Source organism: Glycine max, chromosome 20 (genome assembly GCF_000004515.6).
Source record: "Glycine max cultivar Williams 82 chromosome 20, Glycine_max_v4.0, whole genome shotgun sequence".
NCBI lineage: Eukaryota > Viridiplantae > Streptophyta > Magnoliopsida > Fabales > Fabaceae > Glycine > Glycine max.
Genome location: NC_038256.2, coordinates 33,817,328 through 33,833,451, shown reverse-complemented (window position 1 = coordinate 33,833,451; position 16,124 = coordinate 33,817,328). Strand labels below are relative to the sequence as shown.

At 32.8% G+C, this 16,124-nt stretch overlaps 1 protein-coding gene across 2 annotated transcripts; it reads left to right on the top strand.

The window, feature by feature from the left end:
- The first annotated feature begins 512 nt into the window (after positions 1 to 512).
- LOC100806137 (intermediate cleaving peptidase 55, mitochondrial) lies at positions 513 to 12,363 on the top strand. Of its 2 annotated transcripts, XM_003555748.5 has the most exons (14): positions 515 to 705; positions 1,111 to 1,188; positions 1,426 to 1,689; positions 2,149 to 2,241; positions 2,462 to 2,668; positions 2,828 to 2,931; positions 3,130 to 3,196; positions 3,271 to 3,378; positions 5,074 to 5,166; positions 6,404 to 6,494; positions 6,688 to 6,758; positions 9,120 to 9,175; positions 10,241 to 10,301; positions 11,708 to 12,363. In XM_003555748.5, exons 1-14 carry the CDS (start codon positions 658 to 660, stop codon positions 11,804 to 11,806), a joined length of 1,440 nt encoding a protein of 479 aa, XP_003555796.1. In that variant the 5' UTR covers positions 515 to 657; the 3' UTR covers positions 11,807 to 12,363. The 2 variants fall into 2 exon arrangements, with proteins under 2 accessions (XP_006605797.1, XP_003555796.1); XM_006605734.4 differs by lacking the exon at positions 11,708 to 12,363 and having other exon boundaries at positions 513 to 705; positions 6,688 to 6,753; positions 10,241 to 10,300.
- The last annotated feature ends 3,761 nt before the right edge of the window (positions 12,364 to 16,124 follow it).

Sequence of the window (16,124 nt, the reverse complement as noted above, 5' to 3'; positions counted from 1 at the left end):
AATGTCTTTTTTTATTTTATTTTAAAATTTTAAATTCCTGCAGATATTGGTAGTATCTGCCTACTTGTAATTTTTTTTATTTCAATTAAATGTCTTTATTATCCCCGATGACACTTAAGCGGACGTTTGGTCTTGCGGTGAACCTTCAACATGTGAAAACCAATTAATTTTGTAATTTGCATTCACCTTTAATGATTATATTTAGTAAACAACGTTCAAACATTTTTTTTTTGTAATTTGAGGACAATATTCAACATATTTTAAAGTAATACTTTGTTGCAACTTGCAAATCGTTTATTTATATTTTTTTTAATCAAATAAATGTTTATGTTTAAATATCTCCAATCACATGTGTATATATATATATATATATATATATATATATATATATATATATTTTTTTTTTTTTTTTCCTTATATATTTTAGTATTAAAAAAGGACAGTATAAATTATAAAAGGTTAATTGAAAGAGAGAGTATTCCTACATTTTACGGCAAAAACAATAATTTATAGACGGAACATAAGTTGGACAAAAACAACGGGTACGAGTACGAGACACAAATCAAGTGACTGCAACTCTTAAACCCTTTGTAGTTTAAACCTCTGGTCTAGTCTGGTGCTTATTGTTGAAAACAACACAAAGGAGCTCCTACGAAGATGCAGGGTGCCGTAAGAAAACTAACCAGGATAATTTCACACAGACAAGTATGTCTTCCTTCATCGCTTTCTGCTACCTCGTACTTCGTATTCATAGGAACCCAAACTACATGTCTTCTTAGTATGTTCTAAATGATTTTCTGCTGTTACTGTGACTCCAATTCAAACATGGAAATTTAGTTTTGTTTCTTCAAATTCAGTTAATAACTGCTTCTAACTCTTGCTTTTCGGTTGATAAATTCAATTGTTCTCACTCTGCAATTTACGCTTCCTCTGCAAATATTTTAACCATTCATACGCCCGACCTTTAAATTGGTTTCTCAACGGAAGCTATGTAATTGATGATCTCATATTTTTCTTTTTATTCTTATTTGTTTGGCTAAATCTAGGGAATATTCAAATGATTCATTCAGGTGATTCTGACTCCTTGGCATTTGCTTGTTTCGCTCGCAGGTTGTAGGTTTTCGTTCCTATTGCACTGACAAGGTTGTTGTTGATATTGGACAACCAACCTCCGCGTCTCATCCGCAGGTTTATTATAGTTTTCCATTTGTGTTTATATTAAAGTTTAAAAAACAAAAGTAAAAAAAAAATGTGAAATGTAACTAGAAGTATTTGAAGTGTCTGTTGTATGTTTGACACAGGTACGATTGAAATGTTTGGGCTTCCTTGCTTTGCACAATGTGCTATTGAAGTGGTATAGAGCATTTAGCTAAACTATTGTTTGTTAAGACTATTTTTTTTTTTTTTTGGCTTGTTACATTATAGCTACTAAAAGATGGGGATCTCACACCGGGTATATCTACGGAGGAATACATCCTAAGAAGAAAAAAGTTATTGGATCTTCTCCCAGAGAAGAGTTTGGCAATCATTGCTGCTGCCCCAGTAAAGATGATGACAGATGTTGTGCCTTACACATTTCGACAAGATGCTGATTACTTGTATATCACAGGCTGTCAACAACCTGGTGGTGTGGCCGTTTTAGGACATGACTGTGGTTTATGCATGTTCATGCCAGAAGCTAAGCCTAATGTGTGTCTGATACTCTGATGTAATATCTTCTTAAAATAGAATTATGTTATGCAATATGCATTGATGATGTAAATTCAGCTTTTATTATGTTAAGTAACATAAATTGTTTACGAGTTAAATTTTTATGCATTGTTAGTAAAGATTTTTACATGGGTAACCAATTAGAAATCACCCTAGGTATGATTTTTAAAGTAGTTATTACAAAATTCAACAATCTTACCATATATGACAATCTATGATCAGATGACATACATATAAAAAAATATATTTGTTTAATAAATATCTGATCTGATTAACACTATAAATCTATGTAACATTTCAATTTTTTTCGTGTTTGATTCAACCATCTGTGAATTTGGTCATCGTGTGTGTAATTTATATTGTACTTTTTTTGAGTTATGGGATAAAGAAGTAACTAATTTCAAGCTAACATAATTTTAAAACCTTAAATTTGTGTAGGATGTGATTTGGCAAGGGCAGATAGCAGGAGTTGATGCAGCATTAGATGCATTCAAGGCTGACAAGGCATATCCAATGAAAAAATTGCAAGAGGTGAATCACCAGTATCGACTATTAAATGCTTTTACTTTTATAGAAATTATATAGTCAACTATTTTGTCCTCACACCTGAAATATTTCCACTGGTAAGCCTGCTGGAGGCTTGAAGCCGATGTTATCACAGCTTTGCAGTCTAAAAAGTCCATTTTCATCTCCTTGGTACTTCTGTTCTTTATAATGATTTTTAATTTTACATTTTTAATTACTGATTCAGATCCTTCCAGATATGATAAGGGGATCATCAAAATTGTTCCACAATGTAGAGACTGCAACTCCAGCATATATGGAACTGGAAGCCTTCAAAACGCTAGCTTACTGTAACAATGTAAGGGATCTAACTGTTTATACCCATCAACTGCGATGGATAAAGTCACCAGCAGAGCTCAAGCTGATGAAGGAATCTGCATCAATTGCTTGTCAGGTACTTTCATCTTTATTGCATGGCTAACTATTTGGTAACTAAATATTCCAAATTCTCAATGAAGCTGTTAGATTCACATTTGGTAATTGTACTGTTAGTTGGTCCTAGATGCAAAATGATGACCAGTTGATGATTTGAACATTTTGTGGTCTTGAACAGGCTCTTTTGTTGACAATGCTACATTCAAAGACATACCCTTTTGAAGGTATGCTAGCGGCAAAGGTTGAATATGAATGCAAAATTAGAGGTGCTCAGCGGATGGGGTGAGTATTTCTTTTGAATAGTTTGACCTCTAAAGTAATTTTTTAATGTCTGAATACTTTGTGTATTGTTGTTAATAATTTAAGAAGCTTCCACAAAAAAAACAGAGAAGTTCTTTAATAGAAAACAAATTCAAGTTTAAGCAGCACTTTCTTCCATAATTGATGATATAATTTTTCTTTTCTTTTTCTCTGTATCAGATTCAATCCTGTGGTTGGTGGTGGGCCTAATGGAAGTGTTATACATTATTCTAGGAATGATCAGAGAGTAAATTCATTTACTAAATGCCATTTACTAGTATCTTTAATTTCATATTTCTAATGTTTACATATGTTTGGCAGATTAAACATGGAGACCTTGTTTTGATGGATGTTGGATGTGAGTTACATGGTTATGCCAGTGATCTTACTCGTACCTGGCCACCTTGTGGTAGCTTTTCTTCTGCTCAGGTTAGCATGATTGAAGTGCTTTTAGAAATTATATCTATGTATTGCAGAGAGTTTAATAAAGGTTTATTTTCATTTCATCATATGCAGTAAACTTATGTCTATATTTCTTTCTTGATTTTTCCTCTCATTTGATATCCAATTTATTAATCAATTAATAGCAATCTAAGACTAGCAAACTGCATGGTCTCAATTTTGTATTGCAAACCTCACTCCATGGCGGGCATATAATTTTATGGATTCTTGTTTGTGGACGTACAACTCTTCTCTTACACAATGCACTTCTGGATTAAGTTTCTATGATGTCTAAAATAACTTCACTTTTGTTTCTTGTCATGAGTTCTTTTGGCCATGATATAGTGCTTTCTAAGTTTTCTACTCTAGGATGAGACTTTGCAACATTAAACTTCACAACGTGAAATCTTGGGCCTTTTTTACTTCAAGAAAGTGCTTTCAGTTTTTATTTCTTGTTTCAATTTTAATTGAAAAAATGCTACTTTGTTTTCATTTGTTTTCTGTTGTCAGAGATTTGTAAAGGAAATAGTGAACATTTGTTTGCACTGTTTCCTATACAAACCTTTAAAAATAGAAAATATAATGAAAATAATGTGACATTGTTGTAATTAAAAGTGAAAACAGAAAATGATAAACTGAAAACATTTTCTCAAACCAACACAACTCCTTATTTTCCTTTTTTTTTTTTGGAGGGAAGGGGGTTATGAGATTTCTTTTTCAACAAATAATGGGAAGTTTTGCTAGTTATGATATTTGAATATTCTCAATTCTATAGTTACACCTCTATACTTCAAGAATTAAGGGAAGAAGCATTATCAATTACTGTTGGGCACATGACCTCTTGGTGAAGAGTGAATTCCTTACTAGTTAGATGAAGTTTACCTCTAGTTGTTGTGATTGATGATACATATATGCTAACATCCTGCCTACACTAAGGTGCATTTTTGAACAAAGGCAAGGGCATCAGGGAATTATAGGCCAATATGACAGAAATATGAGGAGGGATTATTTTTTACAAGTATAGTGTAACAACTTGGAAACAATGAAGGTTGAGTAAAGACTTGATTCTATTAGTGAAATGAAATAAGAAGAGAGGAAACATGGGGGAGGGGACAAGGAAAGTGAGAATTGAAAAGGGAAGAAGCATGCATCTAGGAGGCTGCAGTCTGGATGTCTTTCCACCACTTTTCTTTTCTATTTTGTGTTTAGCTTCAGCATTTTGTACAAACCCTGATTTTAATACTATCACAAGCAGAAGAAGGAACTCAGTGAGATTTCTTCTGTACAACCGTGTTCTAGTTCCAGCTTCCTATTGATGTCTTGTTTGAAATTTCAATGAACAACCAGAATAATTTATTCATGCATGTTCATTCAATTAGGGATAGATTCTTCCCCCCCTCTTGCTCTTTAAGGTATCTACTTGGCCAAAAGCTTGCACCTGCCCATCATTGGGGATGGCAATATGTAATGAGTAGGAACTTTCTCTGCTTTTGGTATACCATGACATAAACATGTTTGAAGCTTAGTTTTTTCTCCTTGTTCATGCTCCGTGAAATCAACATAAAATAAAACTGCTAAATCTCCATGTTGTTTTGATTTTTTAACTTCTAAATCAACATATTGCTTCACTCTTTTATTCTTGCCACTTTTCATATGAATGCCATGGCTTCTTATATATTTCAGGAGGAGCTTTATGCGCTTATACTGGAAACAAATAAGCATTGTGTGGAACTTTGTAAGCCGGGTGCCAGTATTCGGCACATACACAACCATTCGGTATCCCTTTTTTCTTGTTCCCTTTTCACTTTTCCGGAGATGTAATAAGGTCATTATCATTCACAAAACCCACCTAATAGCTTAAGCTTTTAGAAAAGTTGGTGATTAACATGGTATTAAAGCTTCTATGACTAAGTTGTCATGAGTTTAATCCTTGCCACCCTCATGCTTCAAAATAAAAATTGAATCTCATCACAAATTTGGGTGGGCCTGTGTTTGTCCATCCTTTCAATATTAGGGGGGTTGTGTTGTAGTCTTGTAGATATAATAATGCCATGTGTGATCCTTCACCTAACAGCTTAATATTTAGGGAGAGTTGGTGATTGACACAATTATTAGTCATTATTATAAATATTATCAGAAGCTGTGTTTGTTCTCTGTTGCTCTTTTGTTTTCCAGTACATGATGGGATTGAGAGGAAAAAATAACCTTAATTATTCTAATCTTAAAACTTTCTGAATGATCTGCTTAGGAATAAGCAGTACTTTCACAAGTAATTGATCAGAACTATGAAGTTATTTAGGAAATATTTAACTATACGTAGAATGTTATGGTAATTAAGTAAAAAATTGTCTTAGCTAGTAGCAACTTACATTTGATTAATACCTACATTTTGGTTTGCCTCAAATTTGGATGCTGGCTTATGCTATGTGGGTATTAAAGCATGGGTTTCCCTTAATATCCCTTTCAATGTGAAACTGGTTTGTTAATCTTCTCAGCACTGTCATTTGATTAATTCCTATTTTATTCTATGATCAGTTGGAGAGACACAAAAAGGAGAGCAGAGGGAATTTAATTATCTCCAATTTCTGTTGTAGGCTTGTTGAAACTGTCCTTATATTTCAGCTGTGTACTTTAGTTTGGATGTATCTATCACCTGACTGTTAATTCTGTCTCAAGATTTCTAGTGGAACTGAACCTATAATTTCTTGACTGTTAGCTTAGTTCATGTTCAATTTTTTTCTTCAAGCCTTTGTTTTGCATTAACACCCCCTTCCCACCAAAATAATACTTTCTATATTTGATTTGCCCTATGCATGTTGAACGCTATCTCATAACCAGTAATAGCAATTAATGAGTGCTAGTGGCCTGACCGCCCAAGTATATTCTTGACAGACCCATCCTTATTTGTTGAGTGTCATCTTGCTTTTTTCCTTTTGCACTTTTGAATGATGTATTACTGTTTATTCAACTAGCTGAAGATATAAGTGTAATGTGAAATGATCTGGTTGCATAGGTTGAAATGCTGCAGAAAGGACTCAAAGAGCTTGGGATTTTGAGAGATGTTGGAAGCAGTTCCTACCATAAGCTGAACCCAACTTCTATAGGTAGCCTTGTGCTTAAATCTGCTTGCTGACAAAGCATGTAATATGTGGCCATTAGAGAAATAATTTCGTTTTGTAGATTCATAAGATTTTAGCATTATAACCAAAAAGAATGCTAGTTTGAAGTTTGAAAACAAAAAAAATGTGATAGCCAAGAGAGACTGCATATATATCTAATCACATTTTATTGGTCCAGGTCACTATCTAGGGATGGACATTCATGATTGTTCAATGGTTAGCAATGACTGTCCTCTGAAGCCAGGTGTTGTAAGTTGTTTCCCTGACCAAGCAACAATTTCATTTTTTCCATCTATTTTCTATAAATTTGAGATAATTTCTACCACTATCAGTTAATATTTAAATAACTGCTTATGTGGATAGATATTGTTAGATATCTTTAATTATGGTTATAACATTGTTTTACTGTGTATGTGGTGTTAACGTAGACCACACCTCAAACTATTTATAATATGAAAAAGGAATCAATATTGATTACAAGATCAATCAATTACTGATTAATAGGAAATAAAATATTCTAATAATAAATACAATATTTTGAATAATATCAAGACATAATCTCACACTCCCCCACAAGAGCATATGAGTGATATCAACCAAGCTTGTTACAAATGTGGTAAACTCAGAAACTAAAGGCGGTTCAAGTCTTGTGCAGCCAACAAAGGCCCGTAGAGACGATGGGGACCAGCGTGATGCTCGTATGAGATGTGTCACGCATCTTGTGTGTGAACTTCATATGCGAGGGCCCTGTGTGGGGCTGCATGCAGTGGTGTTTTGAGTTGGCTGCGCACGTGCACGACATGACGATCTTTGATGATGGCGACGGGTAATGTTCACCCGAGAAAAAAGCAGAAGGTCCACCAAGGATGCCTTGAGGCGGAGCCGAGAAGATCAGTGTGACACTGGCCGGAGATGCGTTAGGCGTCGTGCGCGTGAACTTCACGCTCCAGGGCCCGCCATGGTGTCACGTGCGGCGGTTTTTAGTTGGCTGCAAACGTGGACGGTGTGACGATCTTCGGAAAGGTGGCCAGAAAAACTTAAACAGGTCATTGGAAAGAGGCAAAGCATGATCGTGCGATCGCAGGATTGTGGGTAAGTCAAACAGCGACAAAATAGAGCCGAACAAAGGGAAAATAGGTTGCTGAAGGAGAAGAAGCACGGCGGGGAGGTTGTCGGAGAGTGGGTCGCACACCGGAAAGGGGATCGTGTGTGAGTGTCATGCGCCGGAGTGTGGCGGCGGAAGAGGTCGCAGTTGGCGGTGTTGGGTTCATCGGAGAGAGGCGCTTCTGATTGGAGGGTCTCACCAGCGAGATGGCAGCTCAGTGGCAGTGTAAGCACGCTTGCAGGGTGCATGTTACTGTTCACGCGAAAGGAACACTGGCGAAAAGGGGAAAACAAAAACAAAGTGGAACCAAAACTGTTTGGTGCGTGACGGCGGCAGCGGCAGTCGCCAGAAAAGTCATTGGGAAATGAGGAAGCATCACCGGAAGATGGGCAGCGAGCAGAAAGGTCTGTCCCCGGTGGAGCACGATTTTTGTTATTCCTATGCCAAGAATAACCTAAGCTTTGATACCATATAACAGTGTTTTACTCCGGAATGTTGTGTCTATGTAGACCACATCTCATGTTATTTATAATATGAAAAAGGAACCAATATTGATTACAAGATCAATCAATTATAGGAAATAGAATATTCTAATAATAAATGCAATTTCAGGAATCATATCAAGACATAATCTCACAATGGCAATAAGGCAATTGTTGCAGATTGTTAGATATCTCTAATTATGATAATTATTTTCTCCGTAATTACTATGCATGCCATATAATAATACACTCTTCTTCTCAACATTGACATTCTGCTTTGTAATACACTCTGCTGTGCACCTTGAGTTGACACACAGATTCAGTCATATCTGTTGATTTCAAAATCATATTAAAGTATCTCTTTTAATTAAATGAAAACTGTCAAATGTACTTGGATGGTTGTACCCGATGAGTGTTTTCTAAACACTAGTTTGCACCTAAGCCTGTTATTGGTGCCTAACTGCCTATTCAAGATTTAAAGGCATGTTTATTCCTTGAAGTACTGCTCCAGTACTTTCATTACTTTTCATTTTACGATTTATAATTAATCAAATATTACCTTATTTTTAGTGCGCCAATGCCAGCTCATATTTTTCTGTTTTCAGAACTGTTCTCTTGAAAGGTATAGGCACTCACAGTTAACTGGTATTAGAAGAACTCTGTTGCATAAAAATATCTTAAAGCTAGAGCTAGCTGAGTGAAGTTTTAAAGCTTACACCCTGGGGCTCTTTGCCGCTTATTGTCACCACATATTTCATGTAATATAGTTACAAAATGATTTCTGGCTCAATTAACAAAGTATATAATTTTCTTTTTGGGCTGGGGGTTAGGTGGGGGAATTGATGCAGGTGAATACTGCCACTTAGTTTTAGTTTTAATCCTCTTTGAGCAAGAGAACCTTTTTGGAGTTTTGATTCTCTGCTTATGTGTACCTATGCTTTAGAGTTGCATAGGGACATGTGTACTCATATTAGCTGATAGCCTGTTCTTTTTTTCTTTTTAATTTGTGTGGCTTGTGTGCAGGTAATAACTATTGAACCAGGAGTGTACATCCCATCTTCTTTTAATGTTCCAGAGAGGTACTTATTGAGGTTAATTCAAGAGCTTGTATTTTTACAAATTGATTATTACAAATTGATGATTCCCATTGCTTGCTCCTCTTATGCAATTTTCCTGGTTTACCAGCTAAATCTACTAAAGAATGCGAATTCGTGGGACTTTGTTTCCCTTGACTAGCTCCAAAAATTTTACCTTTCATTTTTCCCTCCAAGAATCTGGTTGCATGTACCAGTATGTTAAAGCCTGAGCTGGGTATCCCTGAGTTGCTTATATCAGTATGTTATAATTTCCAAGGATGTTTTAGCACTGCTTACCCTGCTTGTTCATAATCTTCTTGATTCACTAAGGTCTTATTTGGAAATTTGGAATGAGACTAGTCATTGCCTAGGGTGTTCTTATACCATCAAAAAGAGGGAATAGCCATTCCCTCCAAAATAGGAACTGTCTTTCGTTCCATCTAGATTTCTAAGAATGCTAAAAATCATGTTCTTCCAGTGCTGCTCCATCATGGTCCTACCTTCATCAACCCCTCAAACTGCCACCGCACCAGCTCCATCCCTTGTCATAAAAAATGCTTTATTATACTCAATCTGATTTGTCTCAAGTATAATAGGACTAGAATGGGATAGTCATTTAATCATATGCACATGTCAATGGAAATGGCTATTCCATTTTCATCTGTATTCCTATTAAAGCCATTCCATTAAACCCAATGAGACCCAAAGTTCTACAAATGTATAGTTTCTTAATTATTTAATCCATCAAGAGATGTGTGTCCATATTTGGAGCGCAAATTTTTCATACGCAAATTAAGAATCTTGCTTTAGTTAATCTGTTTCAGTCGTAGCATCAGTTGTACATTTGGGCTATAACATAATATGGATTTTATTTCTTTCTCATTTGTATTCTACTTGTTATGCCTTTTTAGTTATTCACTGTCCATAACTTTCATTACATAATTTAGATAATCTCAATATTTGTCCACCATATATTCCATGTGAGAATTTATATTGTCTTCAATCTTGGCATTAAATGTTCCTGTTTCATGTGCAATATAATAAATCTTGCAAGATGTCCAATTGCAGGTATCGAGGCATTGGGATACGGATTGAGGATGAGGTTCTCATCACAGAAACTGGTTATGAGGTAATTTCTTTAAAAATATTGCAGTTGCAACTAGTTTGTCAATTTGTACAGCTAGAGGTGACTGCTAATTGCACTTCTTGAGTGTTAGAATAATGAATGAAAGATGCAAATGTGGTTGCAGCGGTTGCAATAGAGGAGTTCATTATTATGGATGAGGAACTCTAAAAATGGAGTATCTGATAAACAACCATGAAAAACTAAAAATAACCATTTAAGTTTCAAGTAAAATACTTTATCCTTAAAAAAAAGTAAGCACTTGCACATATGAAACTTGCTAGCTGACAAAAACAGGATGATTCTTTACCATCGGCTATACTTTTCCGCTTAATTCTAGATTTTGATTGTTAAATAGTTGTCAAAGCCAAACTCTTAATGATGTCACAGACTCAAAATGCATGATTGAGTGATACACGCTGTTATGGTACGATTTTTTTGGGATACTAGTTGTACCCTTGATGAGTTGTCAAGTATTTTATCGATTGTTGCTTCTCTTCTCACAAGTCACAATTAATCTTTGAAATCCGTAAAGTTTTAGAATTTCTTAGGAACACTCAGTCTTTATGTACAGTATCTTTAAATGTGTTCTTTGTTAGTTGTGTGATCCATCATTGTCTAACCAGTAACCAATAAATATCAGGGTATTGGTACGTTAGAAACTAATCAAAGTACCAGATTAATCCCCATCATTAATCGTGTATTTAATTAGAATTAAATCCTCAGTGTATTTTAAAACTTGGATGGACTAGTTTAAGTTAATCTATCCAATACGACTATTGCTTCTACAAGTATCAAAAGAAACCAGCCAGCAGAAGCATAAAAATCGACAGTGACTTTTTCTTTGGGTGTGTGTGTAGAGAGATATAAGATATACTAGTAGTTTCAGTTTCTTCAGTGTTTGCCGTGATATTCTTTAATAAAAACATGTGAATTCATTTTTTTACACCTCATTTATGAACACTTTCTAAGGGTCATAGAACTTTGGTTATGGAATTAATAGATAGTAATTTTTTATTGAAAATCATTTTAGGGATACATTGGAAATCATGGTTGGAGTAAATTCATCACATATTAATAAAAAAAATCTATTTTTATTCCTTAAATAGCACCTTACCACATTACTTGGTATTTGTCTTAAAAAATAGAATAAGGTGGCTGCAACATAGTGCAGGTTATGTTTTCATTGGAGAAAAGTAATTTAGGTGCTATTCCTTGGGTGATTGTGGTGCCTTCCTTTAGAGTTTTACCTCTATAACTCATGCACTAAAGATCAGGGTAGATTATCATGGTATAACTCCAATTTTAACCAAAAAAATAACATTAGGAACAACTAAGAAATAACATCTAAGTTTTGTTCTTCCACAGTGAATCAGTAGTGACTAATATTGAGTTATTGCTAAACAACACAGGTCCTAACAGCATCAATCCCAAAAGAAGTGAAGCATATTGAGTCCTTGCTGAACAATTTCTGCCATGGAATGGGAGCGATGGACAGCCAAAACAACTAAAGAGCCTATAGCCCAATTGATATATTGGCCATACGCTTGCATTCAAGAACCAGGACTGTGAATCCTTGAGACTTGCATGGCACTGCCCAGAGCAGCAACTGAATTTCTATCCTTTTGTTTTGGTCTCTTGCATATTTTTTCAACCTGGGAAACATGTATTCTATAATCTTTACTGGGAAAACAAGGTGATGGTGGTGCGGTTATGCCATTTATGGTGTGTTTGGATTTGGATAAGAGAAAAGAAAATAGAGAAAAAAAAAGAGAAGAAAATATGGATAACAATATATTTTCTTTTATTTGATTGAAGAGGAAAATAAAGAGAAAATTTTGACTCTGACTAAAAGTTCAATTTTATTTCTTTCAATTTTCTCTTCAATACAAAAAAAAAATAGTTTTTTTTCTCTCTTCTCGCTTTCTTTCTCTTCAACCAAATGTAACTTAGGTAGTTTATTGTTGTTCCTTTGGCTAGACGTGTTCCCTAACATGTTTTGGTGCCGAATCATGGCTCATTTCATGTCGGGTTCTTCATTGTTGTAAATGATTGATGATTCATGATATCAACAAATGGCCGGCTCTAGATACTAAATTGTTCACTGTTGTTGGAATGTAATCTTTTGCGCAAACTTTTGGACAAATATGATAATAATCTTTTGCAAACCCTCTGCGAGATCTAATGAAGTCAAACACTTCATACATTAAAACATTACAAAATGTAATAAATATATAAAATAATCACTTGGGTAGTGACTTTACAAAGTTAAATTGGATATATAACCATGATTCACAAGCTATTAGTCAACAAAATAATTGGTTCTTTCTCAGGAAACATGTAATGACTTCATGACTTCATATAAACAAAGGAAGGAATATGTGAATCAAAATGGGTAATATACGTAATCACTAATGGAGTATCATACGTTTCTGTCAAAATAATTGGCATTCGTAAGACTTAATATCAAATTATTTCCTTATATTTTAATATTTCAAATATAATGATTTAATTTATAAATCATATATATATATATATATATATATATATATATATATATATATATATATATATATATATATATATATTCTAATATTCCTTTAGACAAAGTTCGACACACTCACGTACAGAGGAGTCCTTGCAATTCTTCCCATGAATGCTTATTGGAGTCATAAGTTTTGCTCAGTTTATATGCAAAGGACAGTGAGAAAATAATGGAGTTCCAAATTAATCTCCCATGGTCTGTATTACAGAAATTGATTAAGCGGAACTTTTTTGTTTTTTAAATAACCATAAGTCTCTTTTATTAAAGACAGTAGTTACGTGTTTGAGATAAGTAGAATTGCTTATAAATCGTTAAAGTTTTCCTTTTAAATATTTAAGGTAGCTGCATATCTTTCAACTTAATATTACTTCCTTTGATTTCAATATAAGGGAAAAAAAATTTGTTCTCAAATATAAAATTTTTTTAACTAATTTTATCTTATTTAATATTATTATTTCTAAAATATCCTTCATTTAATTAAGATTTTAATTCCAATAACTCATTTTTATTCTTAATACCAAATTTTAATGAAGGATAAATTAAGAATTTTTTTAATTGAGAATGATATAATTAAATGTGATTAATTAACTTCTTAATTAGTGTAAATTATTTTTTCCTTATATTTAAATTCGGATGAAGTATTAATTAAGTTATAAAAATTTTATGTCACTAATTAAACAAATATTTGATTATGTTATAAATTTTTAAAATTCCATTGATGATGATGTTGGTTACTCGCCTTTATGCTTAGAAAAGATGAAGCATGTGTGAAGTGTGAACCCCAGTGACCATGTGAACTTCAGTTACCACAAGGATTCGGGTTTTCTCGAAAGGTAGAGCCCATAAATTTAATGTATCTTTCTCTCTTCAACAGGACCCTCCGATAAGGAGAGGATATTTACTCTAAGAGTGTTGCTAGGTGCACCCAGCATTATTGTTGGTACATTCAATATTCTTTGAAAATGATAAAACTGTTCTTACTAATTTCTCCCCTTACGGATCAAGTTGATCAGTAAATCTTAAAAATCAACTTGATCCGTAAGAAGTATTTTTGTCTTTTCATGGTTAGTGCTAGGTGCACCGGCAATAATACTAGGTGCACCTAGCAACACTCTTATTGTAGCCATAAATCATAAGAGTATGTAGTTTTTTCTTGTAATAAGAGTATGTAGTTTTTTCTTGTAAAGGAGGGATTTTAAGATTAACTTTCAGTAAAATTATTTTCTTTGATAATTTTGTGTATAATAGTTTTTATTAATTTAAATGTTATAAAAAATTTAAATTGTTCGATACTTGATTAAATAACTATATATTATTCGTTGATCTAGCTAGTATAGGCTGATTTTCTTTTTACTTTTCTCATTGTACCAAAGAAAATATATTATTTATCAGGAGTATTGTTAGAATCAATATTTTGTTTCTGCATTTAGTGGGATAGAAGATGATTAACAGAATGAGACAGTAATATCGTAAAAAAACAGTTAATATTTTCTTTAAATTAACAATAGTTATTTTTTACTTGATAATAATTTAAAAAACATATACTAGTATTATTCAAGATTTTATACAAAAAATGGGCTATTAAATATTTTTATTTTGGGAAAATATAAGTTCATTTTCATCACACTATCTTCTCACCTAATTAATATATTTTTCTCAAAACACGTGTCAATTATTAAAAGTGAGTACTTTCTTTTCTCAAAATAAGTCAATTTTTTTTTAAAAAAATATCTCAAAATAAATGTTGTATTTGTAACATTTATTATTTTTATCAACCAATACTCATAACAAATTTCATTTTAATTTTTAATCTAATATAAATACTATTCTTTTTCATCCATTTAATAAGATTAATTTTATAAAATTATAATTTTTTTATCTATTTATTAGTTTTCTTGATTTATATAAAATAACTTGATAATTATTTTGGGGCGGAAGTAATTAAATACTGTATGATGTGGGGTGTGTTTGATGGTTGCTAATCCATTCATTCATCACCAATGTATGACGAAATAAATTGACCATCTTCCCAACGATATATTACACATTTACACGTCAAGCGTCCTCATTGGCTTTTGTCACCAGTCAAACACGCTTCACCCATTATTAGGCATTAAATTTTCTACTTATAATATAGTAGTATATGCATTTCAAGAAATTTCGATACATTTTAAAATAATAATAATAATAATAATAATAATTGAATAATAACAAGTAGTCAACAATAGCATGGAAGATCATCCATATTGGTACACTTCTGTTCAGCGTTACTGCTACTCTAACTACTGCTATTCAACTTAAATTGGTATTTATCAACTATTTTTTTTTTTTGGATGTCACATACATTCACTATCAATTTTCATGTTTTTTGTTATATTTTATATTTTGAATTTTTAATATCCATTTCAGAAATACTTAATGCATGAAGTATGAATGATTAGATGTATTAATTAACAGGAAACTGTTGAGAAGTTAATACGTTTTAGTTTTTTTTTTTTTTGAGAGGGAAAACGTTTTAGTTAAGATGAAGTATTATATTCCTATACAATAGGACCGGTTGACAAAAGAAAAAAAAAGGTAAAAATTTCAATTGACAATTAATGCATTACAAAATGTGGCATCATTATATGTTATCAACCGTGTTGTTAATTTCTTTCGGTGGTAACTGGTGAAAGAATAAATAATTTTGTTCACTATAATAAAAGGCATATAATGTGTTTTTTGTTTGGAAAATTAGCCACACTATCGGGTGACCTAACTCTTATGAATTAAAAGCTGAAGAAAAAGACTACAGAAAAAAAATCAATAATCTAACCAGACTAACATTTTTTCTTAATTAAAAGGAAACCACCATATTTATCTGATACGATGTGTTTTAAATTATTTTTTACCATGCAAAAAAGAGGCGTCAAAACATGGGAATGGATCTTTTTCGGTGAAAAATAAAAAAACCTCTGATGATCAAATGTCATAATCTTACCATTTAAATTTTCAAACCTCAACTTCAAAATATGAATATATTATATTGATGAGTTAGAATCTCATTTACTGATTAAGTAACTATAAAAGATTATATGAATCCTTTCAAAATATATATGCATAAAAGATGACGAACATTAGTGAAATTGGATTTAATTTTCTTAACTAATGTCTCAAGTTCAAATCTTTTAAATGATTAGTGTTCAATAGTTCAAAGTTTTTTGAGTTATATTTTTTGGAAAATAATTGATGGGCACCTAATATGTTATATGACTCCTAGTGAGAGAGTGAAAGAAGAGGAAAAA

Bases quoted from the DNA above. Each gene is read 5' to 3' on its own strand.
- LOC100806137 (XM_003555748.5), top strand. From the start codon at position 658: ATGCAGGGTGCCGTAAGAAAACTAACCAGGATAATTTCACACAGACAA. The intron at 706-1,110 runs GTATGTCTTCCT...TTTCGCTCGCAG, and splicing joins GGATAATTTCACACAGACAA to GTTGTAGGTTTTCGTTCCTA. The intron at 1,690-2,148 runs GTGTGTCTGATA...AAATTTGTGTAG, and splicing joins TGCCAGAAGCTAAGCCTAAT to GATGTGATTTGGCAAGGGCA.